Source organism: Leucopleurus acutus, assembly GCF_964270905.1.
Source record: "Leucopleurus acutus genome assembly, chromosome: 13".
NCBI lineage: Eukaryota > Metazoa > Chordata > Mammalia > Artiodactyla > Delphinidae > Leucopleurus > Leucopleurus acutus.
Window position 1 is genome coordinate 71,393,427 of NC_139155.1, and position 23,036 is coordinate 71,416,462.

The 23,036-nt window shown below is 52.0% G+C and overlaps 1 protein-coding gene across 1 annotated transcript in view; it reads right to left on the reverse strand.

Annotated features, from left to right (window-relative positions):
* Positions 1-23,036, reverse strand: part of KIAA1671 — a 183,223-nt gene that overhangs the window by 97,523 nt on the left and 62,664 nt on the right. Inside the window, exons 5-6 of the mRNA XM_082853195.1 lie at positions 19,809-22,583; positions 11,031-11,156 (exon numbers count right to left, since the gene is read on the reverse strand). Coding sequence (XP_082709321.1) covers positions 11,031-11,156; positions 19,809-22,583 — 2,901 coding nt within the window. The remainder of the gene's footprint in view (positions 1-11,030; positions 11,157-19,808; positions 22,584-23,036) is intronic.

A 23,036-nucleotide genomic window follows, 5' to 3' on the forward strand; every position in this document is an offset into this window, starting at 1 on the left:
GCATGTCTACTATGTGCCGGGCACCGTGCTGGGTGTTCCCTGCTTCTCAGAGCCTCCACTCTGATGGGGGAGGAAGACACGGGGTGACGGGAGGACACTGCATGTGACACAGGTGTCTGGGGTCCTTCTAGAGATGTGGCATCAGGGAAGGCCCTGCTGAGCGGTGACACTGAGCTGAGAGATGCCCTGAGAGGAGGGAAGTCAGGAGGGAATCTGGAGGACAGCAAACAGCCTGTGCTAAGGGCCTGGGTGGAAACACACCCGCATGTGAAGGGAACATTCTGGAGGCCAGTGTGGCTTGAGTGGGGTAAGTGGAGATTGAGTGCTGGGAGCAGAGGTCACGTGGGTGGCCAGGGGCCAAACCACACACAGTCCTTTAGGCCGTTTGTGCCCACGAACTGGAGCCTGAGTGCGGTGGGATTTTATCCTCCGGGAACCGATGTGAACCTGGCTTCTCTCCAGCGTGCAGTAGGTGCTCAGCAAACGTTTCTGGAATGAACTCCGAACTCTGCCTGGGCCCTGGACCACTAAGTCCAACTTGGCAATTTACCAATGTCTTTCTCATCCACTCATGACAGCCTGTGAGGGGCATGGAGTGGGCTTCACCCCATTTCACAGATGAGGGAAATAAAGCTCAGCGAGGTGTCCGAAGCCAGAGAGTGGCAGCTGAACAAGGTTAGATGAGAATACGGGTCGAGTGGGGCTTCTTCGGGGTTCCCGCAGGCGTGTGTGTGTGTGTGTGTGTACACATACACAAGAGCGCTTGTGTGCACCCTGGAAGCAGAAATGGTGTGGCCCCAGCAACCCTGCCAGGGTGCTGTGTCTCAGTCGCCTGTACAGGTGAAGCAAGTAACTGTGACTGGTAGCAGTTGAAAGTGTATGTTCATTAATGATTTACTTTCTTACAAAAAAAAAAAAAGAAATGAGAGTCAAGAGTATTCTAGTATTAGCACCATTCTCACGCAAGGGCACATCAACACACTTTCCCAAGGAGGTGAAACAAAAGGACGAGATCATCCTCCGCCCTCTGGGCCTCTGCTTCCTCACCTATGCCACGGCGGCAGTGTGCCATGGCACGGAACGGGTTAACACGTGGACAAGGTGAACAGGTCCCAGGAAATCCTCCCAGCGCTCACAAGCTGCCCGCCCGGCCCCAGGAGGGAGGCTTTGCAAGTGGAGCAGGTGTTCAGGTCATTCACTGGCCTTTGGCCTCCGCGGGTGGCAGGCACCTGGCTGGGGGTCCTCCGTGGCCTCAGTGCCCAGGAACCCACAGAGCCCCGGGAGTTCCAGTGGCACAACTGAAACAGAATTCAGCCCAGCAGGACTCCCCTGTCCTCACAAAACGCCCTCACCCCTCCCCGGCCGCAAGGGCTGAGTCCATAGACCAAGAATCAATCCAGGTGTTGCGATTCCTTTGCTGTGTGCCCTTGGGCCAGTCACCTCCCCTCTCTGAGTCTCGAGTTCAGCATCTCCAAAATGGGCATCTTCCTAGCACCTCAGGATACAGTGGGGTCACTCAGGGGGAAAATGCCAGGATATGGCCCTCAACAAAGTGTAAGGGCCCAGGCCTCAGGTTCCTCATCTACAACATGGGGACAACCTCTTGGGGTTTGAGAGGATTCAATGGGATAGTGGAATAACGTTTGTACAGCACTCAGCGCAGGGACTGTCATGTAGAAACTCAATATATGAGATACAGTCATGGTAATAACAGCAAACACTTAAAAAATACCTACTAGGTGTCAACCACTGTTCACAGTGCCTTCTGACATTAATTCATCTAAACTCAGTTCATTTCTAACAAGTTGGCTCTATTATTATCCCTTTTTACAGATGGAGAAACAGAGGCACAGAGATATTAACCCACACAAGGTCACATGGCTGAGAAGTAGCAGAGTTAAGGTTCAAACCCAGGCTCTCTGGCTTAAGATACATGTTACACTTCAACTAAAAAATTATTTTTGGTATGCATGTTATAACACAAATTTTAAAAATTATTTTCTACGCAACAAAAGAAAAAGTAGTAGATAAATTAGATGTAATCAAAATTGAAAACCTTCATGCATCAAAGAGCACTACTAAGAGAATGAAAAAACAATCCACAGAATGGGAGAGAATATTTGCAGATCACGTATCTAATAAGAGACAAATAGCCAGGATATACATATGTGTGTGTGTGTGTGTGTGTGTGTGTGTGTGTGTGTGTATATGTACACACATCAATCCGATTCAAAAATGGGCAAGGATACACAACTAGCCAAGAAGCACAAGAAAAGATATTCAATATCATTAGTCGTTAGGGGAATGCAAATCAAATCCACGAGGAGACACCACTTCACACCCATGAGGATAGATAGTATTTTTTTTAAAAACACAGAAAATGACAAGTGTTGGTGAAGATGTGGAGAACTTAGAACCCTTGTGCATTATTGCTAGTGACAATGTAAATTGGTGAAGCCACTGTGGTGAACCCTCAAAAAGTTAAACGTAGAATTACCATATTTTTTTGAGCAATTCCACTCTCCGGTATAGACTCAAAATAATGGATAGCAGGGACTCAGACAGATACTTGCACACCAATGTTACTAGTAGCATTATTCACAATAGTCAAAAGGTGGACACAACCCAAGTGTCCATCCACAGAAGAACGGACAAACAAAATGTGTTCTGTACATACAAGGGAATATTTTTCAGCCATAAAAAGGAGTGGAGTGCTGACACGTGCTACACCACAGACAAATAAATAAATAAAACAAGCCAAACACAAAAGGATACACATTGTATGATTCCATTTATATGAAGTACCCAGAAAGGGCAAATTCATAGAGACAGAAAGTAGAGTAGAGGTTACCGGGGGCTGTGAGAGTCGGGGAGTGGGGAGTTAGTGTTTCACGGCACAGACAGACTTTCTGTTCGGGATGATGAGAAAAGCTCTGCAGATGGGTGGTGGTGATGGTTACAAAACACCGAGAATTTATCTAATGACATACATTATTATAAATGTATAGTAAGCTTAAAATGGTTAAAGTGGTAAATTTTATGTTATGTGTATTTAACCACAGTAATTTTTTTTTAATCGTCTTGCCCAAATTGTTCCAACATCCTAACCAGTCTCCGAGCTTCCAGTTTACCCTCTCCAACCCTTCTCTGCAATGCCACTAGAGGGCGCTCCAGGCTGCACCTCTGACCTTCTCTAACCCTGGTCCTAACTTCCCTTGGCTCTTCCACGCCTCTGGCCAGCGAACACCACGCCCCTTATTCTAACCCTGAAGGCTCATCCCCACCACTCCCCAGGTAACCCCCTCGAAGCTCCTGGAAAACCCCACATTGTCCCACCCAACACCAGAGTATTAGCTCCAGGAGAGCAGGAACCACGTCTTGTTCACTGCTGTACCTGATGGGCCCAAAATAGCACATAACACATAGTAGGTACTCATGCATTTCTGTTGAATGAAAGAGTGAGTGACTAAATCAACAAATAACTAGTTTGTGCCATCCTGGCTTTACAGTCTAGGAATGTGAGCAATTTGAGGACAAGTTAGCTTGTTCATCTTTGGTATCTGTAAAGCTTTGCATGAATTAATAACTGGGTGCAGGATGGATGGATGGGTAGGTAGATGTCTGGGAGGGTAGATGAGTGAGTGGGTGGAGAGAGGACTGGGTAAATGAATAAATACAAAATCTTCCCAATACAAAATCTCAGGCACAACTGGTTATTTGCTTTTTTTTCTGCGGTACGCAGGCCTCTCACTGTTGTGGCCTCTCCCGTTGTGGAGCACAGGCTCCGGACGCGCAGGCTCAGCGGCCATGGCTCACGGGCCCAGCCGCTCCGCGGCATGTGGGATCTTCCCGGACCGGGGCACGAACCCTGCATCGGCAGGCGGACTCTCAACCACTGCGCCACCAGGGAAGCCCTGGTCATTTGCATTTTAAGACCTAGGAAATGAAAACTTTCTGGTCTGGCTGGTTTTAATCCAGAAAAGGAACTTTAATCAGCTGAGATATAAATTACTCCATTCTTCTCCAGCCCTTTGGACTCAACAGTGAAAGACAAGAAGCCATTAACAAATGAAATTAGCCACCTGTCAGAGGATTCCGGGGCCTCCTAAGAGCCCAGCTCGCTGTCCAGATCCTCACCACTCAGATCCTCACCACTCAGCTCCACGTCACGCTCCTACAGCTGGCCCATCATCCGGACTCACCCAGGCAGAAGGAGTCACTCTGGCCACTGGGCCGGCTCCCTCCCGGCCTGTTCCTTCCACCTCAGCCTTCCTTCCCTTCCCTGAGGCCTGCTCCCCAGCAAACTGGGGGCCTTGGAGGGCGGGGACTGTGTCCTCCAATCCCTGAAGCCCAGTGCCCAGCACACATCTCACATCACAGCACACAGATGCTGGGTAGATTTTCTCTCTTGTCCTGTATCCTGGTTTGGAGGCCCCAGGCTCCCTTGAGAAGGAAGCCAGACTGTACTAAACATTGCTATTTGGTTTTTGTTGTCGTTTTGGCTGCACCGCGCGGCTTGCAGGATCCTAGTTCCCCAACCAGAGATTGAACCCATGGCCCCTGCAGTGGAAGCGCGGAGTCCCGACCACTGGACCACCACGGAATTCCCGACAATGCTATCTGAACGACCAATGGCCATTTCCAACGTGGCCGACTTCCAGCGTGGAACACTGACTTTTCCAGACCCTCTTGCTGCTAGCAGTGGCCGTGTGACCCATTACTGCCCTCTGGGAGGGTGCTCCAGGGAGAGCTGTTGCTTTCTTGCAAACTCATCTGACATGGTCCCTCTGGCTTCCCACTTCTTCCCTCCTGAAAGTGGACCGAATGGCTGGAAAAGTGACAGCCACCTTGGGACCATGAGGCACGAAGCAGGAGGGAAAGCCCAAGAGACTCTCAGAAGGGCTGACCTAAGTCAGCCGCTGCCCACCTCCAGATATCTTGCTGCATGAGGCAAATTAGGCCTTTCAATTAAGCCAGTGAGCCACGTTCCTGGTACAGTTCAGCATGACGTGGACACAGGCCCAACTTCATATGTGGGAACACCAAGCAACACAGTATGGGGAGGAGAATTCACATCCCCAGCAAATAAAAAGCTGTCATATCTTTATGTACAATTGTTGGGTTTTTTTGTTTTTTTTTGCGGCACGCGGGCCTCTCACTGCTGCAGCCCCCCCCCCCCCCCCCCGCCGCGGAGCACAGGCTCCGGACGCGCAGGCCCAGCGGCCATGGCTCACGGGCCCAGCCGCTCTGCGGCATGTGGGATCTTCCCGGACTGGGGCACGAACCCGTGTCCCCTGCATCAGCAGGCAGACTCCCAACCACTGCACCACCAGGGAAGCCCTGTACAACTTGTTTTTTAAGCACAATCTTTGATGAGTTCTTTCTAGCAGTTCATATATGGTTTTTCATTTTGCTTTTATTTCCTTCTCTTTTGACAGCCCAGTCAACCAACTGAAATTCAAAGAGAACCTCTAACCAGGACCACTGATGTCTCCATTTTGGGGCCACATCAAGAGTTCCCTCTTATCTCAAGTTGATCGCACTCACAAGAATTACTATTCTTGTCATTAGAATTCAAAAAAATGTGCCCCCATTCTGCAGTCATTATAATAAAGTTATCAGGCTCAGAGTGGATATATGTGTATGTATAACTGATTCACTATGCTGTACACCTGAAACTACACAACACTGTAAATCAACTATACGCCAATAAAATTTTTTTTAAAAAAGAGAGATCATAAAAAAGAAAAAAATAAAGTCATCAGGTTCAAATGCTTTCAAAGCTTCAGGGATTGCCCTGGCCGCTCCTTGTCCAAAGATGACAGCATGATGACAGAGCTGCCAGGAGGTGTGCCGCTGCTCAAAGCAAGAACCACTGGTTCATCAGCAGGAGGTGTGGGAAAAGTCTGAACTCAGGATTAAAACACACACTGGGGCGGGGGGGGGCGGTGTCCAGGAACGACTTCCAGGCCACCTCCTGGACCCCGCATGACACTCAGGAACAGAACACAGTTTCACACCTCCCAACCTGGCCCAAGCTGCTCCCCCCACCAGGGGCAAACCACTTCTTCCCAGCCCACACCCATCTGGCAAACGCTTGTTCATCTTTGAAGACTTAAAACAATTGTCCCTCCTCTGTGAGACCTCCCCAGATGGAGAGATATACTCCCTAATTTTGGGGGGGGGGGGACTTGGAACCATGAGCAAATTGAATGAGGGAATGCAGGTGAAGCACGCGACAGGGCGCCCGGCACACACAGTAAGGGCTCAGTGAACCGGAGCCATTAGAACCCACGGCAGGTATTTACTTACCTTCTTATCCACCTGTGTCTTATTCATAACATGCAGATAAACATTTGTCAGAAGAAAGACTGGGGGGCTTCCCTGGTGGCGCAGTGGTTGAGAGTCCGGCTGCCGATACGGGGGACACGGGTTCGTGTCCCAGTCCGGGAGGATCCCACATGCTGCGGAGCGGCTGGGCCCGTGAGCCATGGCCGCTGAGCCTGCGCGTCCGGAGCCTGTGCTCCGCAACGGGAGAGGCCACAACAGTGAGAGGCCAGTGTAACGCAAAAAAAAAAAAAAAGAAAAGAAAGACTGAACCCGCGAAATGTTCCATCTCAGCCCAACTGGGCTGGTCACTGACCCCCCGACACGCCTCTCGCTTCACCTCACCTCCATGCCTTTGCATGCGTTGTCCCTACTTCCTGAGCGCCCGCCTTCACCTAACTATGCCCTCCCGGGCCACCTCCAGGCCCGCCTGGACTGTGGACCCGAGGAAACTGAGTGAGAGACTCTCCAGGGCCCCCTCACTCAGGGCCTGGCACAAAGTAGGCCCACGAGGGGGTGAACTCGTCACTAGATGAGCCACCAAATGCTGACTGACGGGTTTGGGGATTTGGGAGAACATTCTTGAGGTTACCAGAGGCCCATCTGCCACATCGCAGGGAAGCCCCAGAGCCAGTGAATCTGTGCCCTCACGGTCACGGGAGGGGCCTCTGGGGTGAACCATGACCCAAGGTCGTGGTCCACGACTGAGTCACCGTGTTTTACGATCCCAGCACGAGTGCAAGCCAAAGGCTCACTTTACGAGGAAAAGAGGGTGTGCCCATCCACCACCACCCCTGGATGGGGGAGGGAGAAGGCTGGGCGCAGGACTAGGACCCGCCACACAGACCGGAGGTCCTAAGGACGGCCCTGAAAGGAGCGGGGGAGCAGAGAGAGCAGAGAGCACCGGCCAGGGACTCCGAACTCCAGTCCCAGCCCAGCCTGGCTGCCGTGGGACCCCCCCGGACAGAACACCTCCCCTCCCCTGCCCTCCGTTTCCTCAACGGCAAAAAAACTCCTAAGAGAGGGGACAACTTCCCGTTCCATCAGCAGCTCTTTGAGAGAATATAGAGGAAAAAAACAGCTGACAGCAAATCATAATTAACAACACAGTGGGACTTCCGTGGTGGCGCAGCAGTTAAGAATCTGCCTGACAATGCAGGGGACACGGGATCGAGCCCTGGTCCGGGAAGATCCCACATGCCACGGAGCAACTAAGCCCGTGCGCCACAACTACTGACCCTGCGCTCTAGAGCCCGCGAGCCACAACTACTGAGCCTGTGTGTCACAACTACTGAAGCCCGCGCGCCTAGAGCCCATGCTCCACAGCAAGAGAAGCCACCGCAATGAGAAGCCCGCGTACCGCACGAAGAGCAGCCCCCGCTCCCGCAACTAGAGAAAGCCTACGTGTAGCAACAAAGACCCAACGCAGCCAAAAATAAATAAATTTATTAAAAAAAAAACCCAAACAAAAACACAGTAACATTTATCAGGCAGTTACTCTCCATCAGCGCTTTATAAGCATCATCTCTTTTCAGCCCCATCCTCCTACCACACGATGAGGTAGACTCAGACCTTGGGAGAGGCACGTACTGGCTCTGAGCCTCAGTTTTCCCACCTGTAAAATGGGGATAAACTAGTATCTACGCCACCCAGTAAGCACTGTGGTGGGCACTGTGGTGGGCACTGTTACTCCTGCAATCCACCACTTTACAGAGGAAAAAAAGAGAGGCGCTGAGTGCTAAACTCACTCGTTTGCCGCCTCTATGAAGCAGCCGGGTGGAACCGGTCTGACCTCATGCTCAGGGTCTGACCAGCTGGGGGTGGGCAGGGCTCTGCAGATCAGCAGGGCATTAGCCCCAGTGGGTCCCAGGCACCCTTCGGAGGGTGGCCAACCCTGTGCTGGACAAATATCACATTCTCAGCCCCGGGGATTGGTTGGCTGCCTTGTTTCCTTGTGAGCGATGCCCCAGGCACTGCAGGCCCAAGGGCAGAGAGGGGCTGGCAGAGTGGTCCCAGGCCAAAAGCACAGGCCTGAGGCAGAAGGGGCCCAGGGCTAAGGCTGGAGGCGAAACAGGCCCAGTATGCATTCCAGCTCCCCCGTTTCCTAACTGTGTGGCCTCGGGCAAGTGGCTTAACCTCTCTGAGACTCGGTTTCCTCCTCTGCAAAAGGGGATTCATATTCCCTAACATGAGTGGGGAGTGGGGACTGACAAGGCCTGGAGCACAGACTCAAAAAAGGGAGATGAACCTGAATCTCAATTGGAAGTCAACAGTACAAAGTCATCAATCAAAACAGTGACGGGAGTAACGGCGGATGGCGTTTATCCACTAGTGAGTGAATCCTCAAACGTACCACGGAGTATAAAACGCAGGACTGACCACCTCCTACCTCCAGAGGGGTAGGGGCAGCTGGCAGGGCCAAGGGCTCAGGACCCCAGGCCTCACCTGCAGGGTTGCCCTGCCTACGTCAGGCCCTCTCTCGGGGCCTCAGTTTCCCCGTTCATAATGAGAGAGTTGGACTAGGAGAGAGAAAAGGGAGATGACAGGAGGAGGGGGAGTTAGGAGGACGAGGAGGAGGGGGCAAGGGAGGTGGAAGAGGAGAGGAAAAGGAAAGCGGGAACAGTGATCCCTGCAGCCAAGGCATTAACTGGGAATTTACTCTCCTGAGGGCTGAGTGACCTCATTTACTGCTCACAAAAATACTCTGGAGGCCACTTAGGACCAGCCTCATTTTACAGAAGCAAAAACTGAGGCTCAGTGGGGTCCATCAGACCACTTGCTTGAGGTCACAGAGTGCCAGAGTCAGAACTTGAACCTACATCTTTCAGCCTCCGGAGCCCCAATGCTGAGGTCCCCCCAGACAGGCTTTTGGAACCATCAGAAAGTGAGCTGAACACCATCACCCCCTGGTGGCCACTACATGGAATTGCAGGTGTCAGTCCTGAAAGCAGGGAACTGAGGTCTGGGGCCCCAGCTCTGTCTTGCTCAGGCTCAGTACCCCAACCCGTCCACCTCTGGGGGAGAGGTGATCAAGCAGGCAGTAATGGGGCAGGGGCCTTGGGGGCCAGAAGGAGGGAGCCACCTGACGACTCCATGGACAAAGGCTCCTCAGTGACAGAGGGAGAAAGGGGAGGGGCCAGCAAGCAGAGACTGTAAAAAGACAGGGTTTGAATGCTCTTCACTCCATGGCCTTTGTCTTCTCTCTCTCTCTCTCTCTCACACACACACACACACACACACACACACACACACACACACACACACAATATCAGATAAGCTGAGTCAGTGCCTGAGAGGGAATGGAGACAAGGGTGAGAAAGAAATCGGTGGCTGAGATCTGGACACTTGAGGAATTTTCCAGGGCTTCTCAGCCGACGTCTGAGTCCCTGCATGGGAGCTGTCACCCCCAGCCCCACAGTCAGGCCTTTTCACTCTCCCATCAGGTCTCGGCAAGAAGCCTGCCAGGGGCAGTGTCTTCACCCATTTTACAGGAGGAGACCCAGGTTTAGGTAACTGAAGTCTCTTGCCCGTGGCCATAAAGCTAGACGGAATGGACCTCAGGCTTCAATGCTGCAGGAGCCCACGTCTCAGAGACGTGAGACCGGGCACAGATAACCACTGAAATGCATGCAGCCTTGCACTCAGAATGATCTCAGGCACAGAGCTGGTGTTGCCTCATTAAAAAAGGCTTATCTCAGATGTCCCCACGTGGGGCCCAGGGCCCGGGAGGAAATGCAGAGCTCAGATCTCACAGGATCATGGAGCAAAAGTGAAAAGAAAAAAAAACAGAAAAGAAAATCACGGAAATTCAGATGTGGTAAAGCCCTGGAACCCAGCTGGGGACACTGAGGCTCCAGGGAAGGGGGCTCCCCTGGGGTCCTGCCGCCTCATTTACCTACTTGCTTCCACAAGTGAGGAAACAGGCTGAGAGGGAGGAAGTGCTGGCTGAGGAGACAGAGCTCAGTGACAGCCAAAAGGACACTCAAAAACAAGAATAGTAACAACAATGATAATAATAATGGTAACGTAACCCTTATTAAAGTGTTTACCGTGTACCTGGGACCAAGCTAAACACTTCTCGAATTATCTTATCTGAACCTCACATCAGCCCTGTGAAGTAGATGCTATTACTACCCCCATTTTACAGATGAGGAAACTGAGGCCAGGCGCCCATCTGCATGCACAGCTAGGATGTGAACCCAGGCGATCCGGCTCCAGAAGCAGCTTAACTCCACCTTCCTCCTGTCATCACCACACTGTCGATCACTGTCTGAATTACCATGTGCTGACCCCCACGCAATCCTACTCCATCCTCCCAGCGGCGCAAAAGAAGCAGGAATCACAGCCCCGTTCTCTTGGTGAACAAACTGAGGTGCACAGAAATTAATAAAAACTGCTCAAAGAGTCTGAGAGGAGACAGTGCTGGGATTTGAACCCAGGGCGCTCGGACCCCAGCATGTGTTCTCCTCACTGCTCCACACCAAGCAGCAGGGGCTACCCCCCCACAAGGGGCCAAAAACCCACGAGGGGAGAAGGCTTCCCCAGCAGAGCCACCAAACACCCTCCACGTCATGAACCACGGCACAGCCAGACAACACCAGGCTCCCGGACAGTCACCTGCCTGTCCCCGTCCCCCGCAGGCCCTGGGGCCAGCCTGGGACATTCCCAACTGCATCCGCTCTGGCCACGCCAGCACCACTCACCACGAAGGGCCCGCTCCTCTTGTCCTTGCAGAAGCTGTGGCTTCTCCGGGGGCCCGCGGCCACAGGGATCACCTGCCAGAGCAGCGGCTCGTTGTCCTGGAGAGCAAACTCCCTCCCCGGCGGCACCTGAGGCACAGGACGCAAGAAGAGGACTTTACTGGGGCTTCCCTATTTGCAGGAAGAATATGTTACACCAAGAGAGTCCATTCTGGCCTAAAAGGGCAAAGAAGAAAATTAAAGCACCAGATGCTCCATCCCCCACCCTGCACCATCCCATGGCAGGCAGTCCACCTCAATGAACGGGGGTAATATGTAGGATCAGCGGGTCTGGGTTCAGCCCAGCCTCAGCCACTTAGTAACTGTGTGACCTCAGCTGTGTGCCTTAACCTCTCTGAGCCTTGACCATGTGGGGAAAGACCCCCTAATAATCGTCCTCAGTTCAGGGATGGACCAGCCCATGGAAAGCGTGTGACTCAGTGCTGCCACCAGGGGGCAGACGTGCGTGAGACCTGGGTGCCTGGTTGGCTTCACCTTAGTCTCCCCCATGCCTGGCACGTGGGGAGCCCTCCGTAAATGTTAGCCTGCCTCATCACTGCCACTGGCAACTTTGGCGACCTCATTTTAGACATCTTTCCATGCATCCAAACACATGTGCACATATGAAGAGAAATGGTACACGAATACAACGGAGTAGGTGTGCTGGTATGAATCCTGTTGTTTTTACATATAAGGGGATACAGTCACAAGCCAGGAAACACAGGACTCTAGAATGTGGATTTTACATACCTCACACTGTCCCTGCCCAGAGAGGGAAGGCATCTGCTTAAGAACACATAGCATGAGTGAGGAGCATGGCTTGATTCCTGACCCCTTGCCTCACAGCCTCTTTTCTGATGCCTTATGAGGCTCTCTGGTTCTCCTCTGACCTCCCTGGCTATTCCTTCTGAGGCTCCCTGCATCTCAGAGGGACATGTGAAAGTGTGACCCAGGCCAGCCATGCAGCCTCCTCTTCCACATCACTCCCTTGGGGTTTCTTATCACACCCCATGGCTTAAGTAAATCCTGTGTACACATGGACGAGTCCGGATTCTGTCTCTCTGTGTTGGGACTCCAGACTTGCAGATCCCATTGCCCACTTACCATCTATAGTCACTGCTCACACTGGTCTGAGACCTCATGTGCCCAAAACAGGCCTCTCCATTCCTCCCCTCCAATCTTGTCCCCGTCACCAGCTGGGTAGGCCAAGACCCTCGGGTCACCCTCTGTCTCCTCTTTCTCTCCGTCCCATCAACAAAGTTGACACTGCCTTCAAAACATGCTGCAAACCTCACATCATATACCAACATCGACTCAAAATAGATCAAAGGCCTAAATGTCAGAGCCCAAAGGAGAAAACTCTTAGAAGAAAGTATAGGCTTATATCTTCATGACCTTCATGGATTAGGCAAGGGTTTCTTAGATAGGACACCAGAAGCTCAAGCAACAAAAGACAAGTAAGCTAGACTACATCAAAATGAAAGACTCTGATGCTTCAAAGGGCACCATTAAGAAAGTGAAAAGTGGGACTTCCCTGGTGGCGCAGTGGTCGGGAATCCGCCTGCCAATGCAAGGGACACAGGTTCGATCCCTGGTCCAGGAAGATCCCACATGCCGCGGAGCAACTAAGCCCATGCACCACAACTACTGAGCCCACGTGCCACAACTACTGAAGCCCGCACGCCAAGAGCCTGTGCTCCACAGCAAGAGAAGCCATTGAAATGAGAAGACCGCACATCGCGAAGGGTAGCCCCTGCTCGCCGCAACTAGAGAAAGCCCGTGCACAGCAACAAGACCCAACGCAGCCAGAAGTTAATTAATTAATTAATTGATTAATTTTAAAAAAGTGAAAAGACAACCCACAGAATGGGAGAACATTCCTGCAGATCATTATGTCTCATAAGGCACTTGTATCCAGAATGTACAAAGAATAATTACAGCTCAATAATAAAATAACAAACGAATCTAAAAATGGACAAAGGATCTGAATAGACATTACTCCAAAAAAGTACACAAATGGCCAATAAGCACGTTAAAAGATGCTCAACAGGAAATGCAAATTAAAACCACAACGATCATTTTGCAATATATACAAATACTGTGTCAATTATATCTCAATTTAAAAAAAACCACCATGAGATATCACTTCACACTCACTAGGATGGCTAGAATCCGAAAGACAGATGATAGCAAATGTTGGCTAGGATGCAGAAAAATTAGAACTCTCATACACTGCTGGTGGGAATGCAAAATGGTGCAGCTACTTTGGAAAACAGTCTGACAGCCCCACGAAGGTGAAACCTGGAGTTATTACCATGTGACCCAGCAATGCCACTCCCAGGTATATAGCCAAAGAAATGAAAGCATACAAAAGCTTGTGCAGGAATATTCATACCACCTTCCTCCATAATAGCTAAACAGTGGAAACAACCCAAATGCCCATCACCGATGAATGGATAAATAAAATGGGGTGCATCTATACTGCAGAATATTATTTGGCCATAAAAAGGAATGAACTACTAATATATGCTACAATACGGATGGACCTTGAAAACTTTATGTTAAGTGAAAGAGGTCAGTCACAAAGGACCACTTCGTGTGATTTCATTTATATGAAATGTCCAGAATAGGCAAATCTATAGAGACAGAAAGTAGATGAATGGTTGCCTGGGCCTGGAGGGTATTAGGAGAACAGGAAGTGACTAGTCAGTGGGTACAGGGCTTTCTGGGGGATGAAGAAGATATTTTAAAATTGAATGTGATTATGGTTGTAGAACTCTGTGAATATACTAAAAGCCACTGAATTAACTGTACACTTTAAATGGGTGAACTGCATGGGCCATGAGTTTATATCTCAGTAAAGCTGTTACCACCTCCTCAAAAATGCTGCTAACCCCTCCACAGCCACCACCCTGAGGCAAGCTCCGTCACCTGTCTGGAGACCATGGCAGCCTCCTCACAGGCCTCCCTGCTTCCACCCTCACCCAGAGGGCAGCCAGGGGTCTCTCTGAGACACAGATGGTGGCAGCAGCTCAGAACCCTTTGCTAGCTCCCTTACGCTCTGGGCCCTCCTCCCCTCCCCAGCTCAGCTCTGGCCAGCATCCCAGGGCCCACTGGGGTCCCTCCAGCATCCCCAGGACCAGTTCATCTCCATGCTGGGGCATCTTCACTCGCTGCTTCTGCCTCTTCCCCGCAGATCCCGGCCTGTCTGGGGTGCTCCCATCATTCACATGGCATCTGTCAAGTCCCTTCCCATGAGACCGCCCCTTAGAGAAAGGGGGTGACAGGGAGGTTACTCCATCTCCCCAGGACTTAAACCACTCTCTGCATGATCCCACTCACTCACTCTGCTTGCCCATCTGGACCAGCCCTGCCTGCTAGAACACTCTGTGATTATGCGAGGCTCTCCATCTGGGCTGAGCAATACCATGGCCATGGGCCACGTGTGGCTTTTTTTTTTTTTTTTTTTTTTTTTTGCGGTACCCGGGCCTCTCACTGTTGTGGCCTCTCCCGTTGCGGAGCACAGGCTCCGGACGCACTGGCTCAGCGGCCGTGGCTCACGGGCCCAGCCGCTCCGCGGCACGTGGGATCTTCCCGGACCGGGGCACGAACCCGTGTCCCCTGCATCGGCAGGCAGACTCTCTGTGCCATCAGGGAAGCCCCACTTGTGGCTTTTGAGCACTTGGATGTGTCCAGTGCGACAAAGAAACTGAATTTTGGATCTTACTTAATTTTAACTAATTTAAATGGAAAGACACACACGTGGCTAGTGGCTGCCGTATTGGACAGCACAACCTGATACAGTGGACTGAGCCCTCCCAGCAGCCCTGGTGCCCAGAACAGGGCCTGACACCAGACTCGTACACTTATTCGACGTGTGAAGAGATGAAGGTTGACCCTAAGTGCATCCCTCTGACTTCCACAAACCTTCTCCACAACAGGCCCTGGGCCAGGCACTTGACTATATGTTACTTTGTGATAAATCTCCAGCAAGTCCATGAGGCAAGCAGGATTCCCATTCTACAGGTGAGGAAACTGAGGCTCAGAGAGGTCTGGCAAGGTGCCCAGAGCCACACAGCTGGTAAGTCACAAAGCTAGGTCTGCCCAATGCCAGGTCTGCCCCATTTGCAGTCCAGGGCTGTTTCCAGGAAGAAATCAAATCATGAAAGTACAAAGTGTCCATCTTCCTAATGAAGAATTCTTTTTCCAAAAGGAAAGTGGCGGAACTTCAGCCAGCAGGTTATAGGAAGGAAATACAGATGGCCTCACACACACACAAGTGACAAGACGGAGGGCACTCACTGGGAGCATGAGCTCCAAAAGTTTGATAACCCAGCTGGCTGGCAAGGCTGAGGGAAGACGGGGCCCTGTCGTCACTAGGGAGGATGTGAACTGGTACAGCTCCACTGCACGGCACGCTGGCAGTCCTGCAAAATCACAGCCCCTCTCCCCCGTGGAAGGGCAATCGCCATTCTGAACCCACAGATACACCTGCACATACCTGGTCTGTAAATAGTAAAAGGCGGGAAATATCATCCACCTCTACTATGCAGCAGTTAAAAACAATGAGGACGCTCGCTGTCTGCGGGCTGAATGCAAAAGTTCTCGAAGAGGCTTTATACAAAAAAAAAAAAAAAAAAAAAGGCAGGTAGCAGATCTGTGGGTTCAGCATTGACCCTCCACCCAAGAATCCCCAGGGGAGCTTTTAAAACTGACAAAGGCAGGTCCCACCCCAGAGACTTCAGCCAAATTGGTCTGGGGGGAAGCCCCTGCACTGCTGTCTTTTAGGACTTACCCATAGGCAACCAAAGTTTCAACCACTCTTTGAGAACGCTCTCTTTTATGGAAAAGAGAAGGAAAAACAAGACTTACGTATTCACATTTGCTTGTATTTTCGGAAAGAAACTCTAAAAGAATTTGGGCAGAAAAGAATATGATTACGGGATGAGGAGGAAACGGGAGGGATGGAGAATGAGAGGTCTGGGGGAATTTTTACTTTATAAGTATTTTTGGAGCCATGTGAAAATATTCTCTCTTGAAATGAAAATAAATCATTTGATGAAATGAAATACTATAATTGGGCCTGGGACAAAGTTCTGATAAATGTTAAGTGAAAAAGAAAGAAAGAGTGAGAACGAAGGGAAGAGAGGAGAGGAGGGAGGGAGGGAGGAATAACTTTAATTGCAATCACACCCCATGTGGGGCACATGAGCAGAATTGGCTGTCGAACAAGAAATCCCCACCCAAGGAAGCAGAGATGCACCTCAAGATGCTCAATGAAGCCCTAGAACTCAAATCAACCCAAATGTCCATCCACAAAAGTCTGGATAAAAAAAGCTTGGGCTCAGTCCCATAATGAAATACTTTGCAACCATTAAAAATAATAAGGTGATTATATATGCACTTTTTTTTTCTGTTAAAGTTTTAAAGCAAGTTATCTGGGTGTATATCTGAAAAAAAAATTAACTCAAAAAGATCCATGCACCCCAGTGATCACAACAGCATTATTTATAATTGCCAAGGTATGGAATGTAAATGTCCACCGACAGGTGAATGGGCAAAGAAGATGTGGTACGCGTGTGTGTACCACACACACGCTGGAGTATTACCTGGCCATTAAAAGGAACGAAAGTTTGCCATTTGCAGCGGCATGGACGGATTTGGAGGGCATTATGCTAAGTGAAATAAGTCAGAGAGAGAAAGACACATACTGTATGGTATCATATGGGGAATCTAAAAACTACAACAAACTAGTGAATATAATAAAAAAGAAGGAGACTCACAGACATAGAGAACAAACTAATGGTTACCAGTGGGGCATGGGGGGAAGGGGCAACACAAGCATGAGGCGGCGGGGAGGTACAAACCACTGGGTGTAAATAGGCTCAAGGATGTATTGTGTAACACGGGGAATACAGCCAATATTTTGTAATAACTGTAAATGGAAAGTAATCTTTAAAAATTTTACAAAACATTTTTTTAAAAGTTTAAATACACGACAGAGAAAACAAAGCAAGTTGTGAGACTTTCTGAAGAATGCTGCCATGTTTCCACAGAAAAGTATGCATTTACCTATCTGTGTCTGGGCCAGGGTGCCCCAGCCTCAGATCTACATACATTTGGGGCTCCGTGATTCTCTGTGTTGGGGGCTGCGCTGTAGGATGTTGTGGAGTACCCCTGGTCTCCACCCAGTAGATGCCAGGAGCAAACTCTTCCCTGGTTACGCCAACAAAAAACATCTCAAACTTTGCCAAATGCGCCCTGGCAGCAAAGCTGCCCATGGCCGAGAGCCACCAACAGGTCTGGAGGGGCGGGTCCCAGTGCACCAGAGGGTCCTCATGTGGGGGAGCTTTCCACCCTAAACCATATGTTTCAATAATATTTTAAATTGCGCCCAAACATTCACTACTTTTGCAATAAGAAAAATACAACAATTATAAATCAATACATATGCGATGGGTAAGCCACTCTGGAGTGCAGGCAAGTCTCCAAGAAGATCAAAAACTGTAACAGTGGCTGCATCTGGGGGACGGGAAAGGAAAGGGGTCCGGGGGGACATTTTTATATACATGTTATACACTCTTGTAAGGTTTGAATTTTCAACAACCAACATTTTTTACTTCTGTTTTGTTCTTATTTATTTTTTAAAGGTCCAGAACCAAAGATCTTTGGGCAGGAGAGAAGAGAAACGGGGAGCTGTTCCAAAGCTTCCCAGTCCCCTTTGTGAGAAAACAGATCCCCTGACAATGAGCGCTCCTGGGGCCTCGGCACCCCGGGCGGGCGTCCAAGGCCGGGCTGGGGTGGCCCCTCCACGAGGCCCCGAGTCTCCTGCTGCCGGCGGGCCCCTCAGCCAGGTGCTGGCACACAGATGCAGTGTCACATTTCCATGGCCTCCTCCCTCTCTCGCTTCCCCATAACAACAGCCTGGAGCTGGGGGGTGGGGGGTGGGCGGGGGGTAGGTGAAACCCTTCCTGGAGGCGTATCTGCGGAGCCCGCTGCCTGCCTGACCCATGCTGGGCACTTTACCTCCTCTCCGCCTGGTAGCAGCGCCTCAAGGAAGGAATCCCCGTTAACTCCTAACTCCAGAGAGGGGGAAACTGAGGCTCGGGGAGGCCAAGTGCCTGCTCTGCACACAGCTGAGCCGGTGAGCGGCAGAGCGGAGATTCCAACGCAAGCCTGAATATGGTCATCGGAAGACACGTGGGTTCAAAGTCTGCTTCCACCACTTGCATGCCCTGAACCTTAGGTGAATTCTCCTATCACTTAATTTCCACAACATCCCTTTCTAGGTTGGCTGGGGGGTGACAGGAAGGGCTCCGTAGTCAGTTACCACACTGGCCCCAGGGCATGCCATTTTTTTCCCCACCTCTGAACCTTTGCCCATGCTGTGCTCCTACCAAGAATGCCCTCACCTCCTCTAATCAGCCCATCCGAATTCATATCCATCTCTCAAGGGTGGGCTCAGGCCAGGGCCTCCTCCGGGATGTCTCCCTGGGCCTCTTCTCCAGCGTCTCACTCTGCACCACATCCTTTTCTGGCCGTCAGTCACCGTGTCCCACCTCCACACAGAGATCAAAAGCTTCCTGAGGGCTGACTCCATGCCTCAGATTTCTTCCCCACCTTCATGATCTCTCATTCCACTGAAAGCTCGGGTATCGGGCCAGACCTAGGTGCAAACACCGGCTATGCCACTTGGTGCTTTGTGACTTGGGATAAGTTACTGAACCTCTCTGAGCCTCAGTTTTTTCCATCTGAACAAGGTGATCATACCTGCAGCAGACATTGTGGGTGCCCTGCCCACCACTCAAGTACGCGCCAATGCTGCGTGAGGATTTTCCTCTCCACCACGGAGCATGGCCCCAGCCAGGTCAGAGGAGTCTGAACGTAAAAGCCCCAGACACAGCCTCAGGCAAGGACAGAGGGGAACCAGGAAACAAATACTCCAGGTCCCCTCCCCCCTGGACAGGACCACCCAGAGGTGACCTGTGCTGCTCCCCAGGGCTCTCCAGTGAGAACGAGCCTCAGGTGCCCACACCTTCATCACCTGCTTCCCTTCCCTGACTCACTTCTCCTCCCCACACCAGCTCCTCAGGGGGTCACCTCCTACAACAACTTGCAGGGGGCTGCTTCTATAGGAACACAAACCACGACAATCCCTCTCGTGTGGACTGTCCCGAGGCTCATGTGAGCTCGCTCATTCAACAAACACTTCTTGAATGTTCACGAAACATCAAGCAGGATGCTGGATTCTGGGGATACAATGATGAACGTGATGCAGCATACTGGAATACAGCAGGTGCTCAAAAAATGATACCTATTGTGATCATTCTAGCCCAGAGGTTTAAAACTGGTAGCCCACAGGCTGTATAGTGCCAGCAGACAAGTTCTGTTTGGACTAAGCAGCATTTTTTTAGTACTCTGTCCTCATTTCATAATGGGGGGAGGGGATTACGGACAAAAATCTGGATCTTTCCGGTTCTCTTGATAAATCAGATCTGCCATCTCAACACCACCTTCCTCACTTGTCAAGAACCAGCTGGGGCTGCGCAGCGGTTGCCCCCTTCCGATAAGGCGTGGGCTCTCCATTTGCCACAAGCCCCACCACTCCCTAGTGTCTCACACCCAGCCTGACTCCACTCATTTCCATACTTACCTGGCCTACCCACGTGGGTTCTGAGTTTGAGACCCCTGGCCTGCATGTTTAACAACGTTTGACAAAACTGCAACATGGTTTGTACTCACCTTTTGACTGTCTCGATTCCCCGACTCCTGCTGACAGAGCCCCGTCTTGATGTCTTTGGCCTCTGAACTCTCCCTGGGGAGGCTGGGCCTCCCTTTGGGCTGCTCTTGCCTCCTCTCTCTGGCTTCCTGCATGATGGACAGGCCCTCTCGGATTTTGAGAGGGGGGCCTTTCTCCGAGTGGGCCCTCTTGACATCCAGCAGTGACCTTCCACAGTCCCATGGGTGGTTGCCCCATTGGGTCACACTGCCCTCCTCTCCCCTCCCGAGGGATTTCCTTGGGAGCCCTTTCTTTTGGTCAGTGGGGGAGGACCTGGGTGGCACGGTGGCCCCGCTGCCCAGATCCCCCCAGGAGGTGGTGGGCTTTGACTCGGCCGGGGAATGCGGGCACTTTGCACTGTGATGTTTACTGATGAAGGCCTTTTTCTCATCCTCGCTGACCCCCGAGCCTTTTTTCCTGGGACCTGCAGGGCCAGAAGAGGCCCCTGGATATTTCTCAGGAGGAGCTGAGTGCGGCAGAGCCCACAGAGGAGGGCTGACCTTGGTGTTCGTGGCTGCCTCCAGGGTCTCTGCCAGTTGCTTGCCCGAGCCGGGGGTAGGACTGGGGTTTGTTTCGGCAAAACTGGCTTGTTTCCGGGGCCCCTCAATTTCAGGGCCCTCCTTCAGGCTCCTCCGTCTCCGATCCACCTCGCCTTGCTGGCCAGGCCTCTCGGGATTCGAGCCTCTGGGCCCCGGGGGCGGTCCCCCCACCAGCTCCTGAGCCTCCCTGGGGCCTGCGGCCGGCTGTCTCTGGTACTCGGCCATCAGGGCGTCAATGTCGAGGACACTGGACCTGTAACCATCCTTGATTTTACCTGGGAACGTCTCGCTGGCCACCTCCGTCTTCCTTCTGAGCAGGAGATGGGTGGCTTTCGGGTGACTTTTGAGAGCCGGAGGTGTTTTGGGAGCACCACGGGGGGACGTCTTGTTCCCACGGTCCTTCCAGTCGCTGTGAAAACCAACGCTGTCTTCCGGTCCCCGACGAACCCATAAAGCATCGCCATCGGAGATTCTCTCGCTGGGAGGACCCAGAATCCTCTCCCCAAGAGACGCTGGCCTCGGAGTCTTTGGAAAGCTTGCGCGGTCATGCTCTCTGCCTGGAGCCTGGTTTTTACTGCCCATGGTCTCCAGCAGCTCTTCATGGTTCAGAGAAACCAAGGTAGATGTTAAAAGATGAGGCGATGGAGGTGGGGCTATTTTTCTAGAATGTTCCATCAAGTTTTCGGACCTGGGCTTAACAATGCTCTTTGCTTTTTGAGTGTCGGGAATCTGATACGTCACTGCAAAAAAGGTTGCCTTGGGTTCCACAGATGACCCTTGCTTTGCTGCTGAAAGAACCTGTGACACGCCCGGGTTCCCCTGCTGGGGCTCCTCCCAACCGTGGGCTAGTTGGAGTTTTCCTAAGGCACCTGCGGTGTGGGTCAAATAACCCGTCCGTCTCTGCTCTGCCTTGGAAGAGTGCTCTGGGGCCAGTAAGCTGAATTCATCGAACTTCACGTCATGGGGTAACGTCCGCCGCCTCCACCTCTCCATCCTCTGGTCGCTGGGGCTCACCTTCCGCATCCTGGCTTCGGGCTCCGGCACCCGGGCCGGCCTCGCTCCACCCTGGCCGCCAGCCACGGCGAGGGGCCCCTTCTGCAGTAGCACGTCTGCCTGTGGCCGGGCTCGGAAGTCAGAGGCCTCGCCCTTAGCCCTGGGAGGAGGCTCCAGAGGGCCCCCCTGGGGGGCACCCTTTTCCCCTGGCTTTCTTCCGGCCCCTTCGATCCCCTGGTGCTGGGCCTCCTGGATGGCAGCCTGGATGGTCCTCGCAGGGGTGGCCTCGGGGCTTGGTTCTGAGCCTCTCTCTTCACTGACCCCCACAGCGGCCTTCTGCCAGTTGATAGCCACCCCACCTGTCCATCTGGGTGACAGACAATTGCCTCCAGACGTGTCCTTTAGCTCTCGGTGGAACTCAGGCTTTGGCCCACTGACCTCACGCGTCCCTCGAGCTTCCCAGATCAAACTGGCCCTTTGGACGGACCCCACCTGGCCTTCCAGCCTGCGCTCGGGGTCAGCAGGGGTCACGGCAGGAGCCACCTCCTGGGACAGTGAGAGCCGAGACTGGCTGCTCCGGAGCGTCACAGCCTTCTCCTCGGGCGCCGTGGGGATGGCCTCGCTGTGCGCACGCTCCCCGACCGCGTGCATGATGTCATACCTGGGCTCGACCCTCTCGGATGCGGGAGGGCTTTCCAAGAGCTTGAGGCCGGGGCTATTACTGCACTTGTCGCCCACAGGGTATCTTCCCAGGACGGAAGACATATGATGCTGTTTGGGCTCACCGTTGGAGAAGGCGGTCCGCCCAGATTTCTTTGGGTCGGGATTTTCCAACCACTCTTTCTTCAGGTATGTGGTTTGCGGGAAAGAGCTTCTCGACCCAAGGAACCTGGATCTGAGCTCCAAGACATCGTCCGTGTCCCTGGGGGTCATGGCTGCGGGACAGTGTCCTGATAGGTCAGCCACGGTGTGCTTCTCCACGTGATGTTCGAACACTGTGGCCCACACGGTCTGGAAGCTTCTGTCATCATCCGGGGTGCTGGCGGAAGGGCTCAGAGGCCCCACCACACTTTCGCTCCAACCGCTGCCAGGGACTTGATCAGAACTGTCTTTCCACTCTGTCTGCCTGGATTTCTCCCGGGGTGTCGCAGGCTTCCAGGGGCTTCTTGGGACAGGTGCTCCGTCCACACCATGCCCTTCCTTTTGCTGTGGAAAAAAAAAAAAATCCAATTTAAGTTAAAGGGTTTGAAATGGAGGGAATTCCCTGGTGGTTCAGTGGTTAGGATTCCGGCCTTCCATTGCCAGGGCCCTGGGTTCGATCCCTCGTCAGAGAACTAAGATCCCACAAGCGGCGCAGTGCAGCCAAAAAAAAAACGTCGGGGGGCAGTTTGAAATGGAAAGAAAGAGATGAGGTGATTGAAATAGCTGCTTTTATTGATTGATTGATTGATGTATTTATTTTTGGTTGCGTTGGGTCTTCCTTGTTGAGTGCAGGCTTTCTCTAGTTGCAGCGAGCGGGGGCTACTCTTCGTTGCGGTGCGCGGGCTTCTCATTTTGGTGGCTTCTCTTGTTGCAGAGCACGGGCTCTAGGTGCGTGGGCATCAGCAGTTGTGGCACATGGGTTCAGTAGTTGTGACTCGCGGGCTCTAGAGCGCAGGC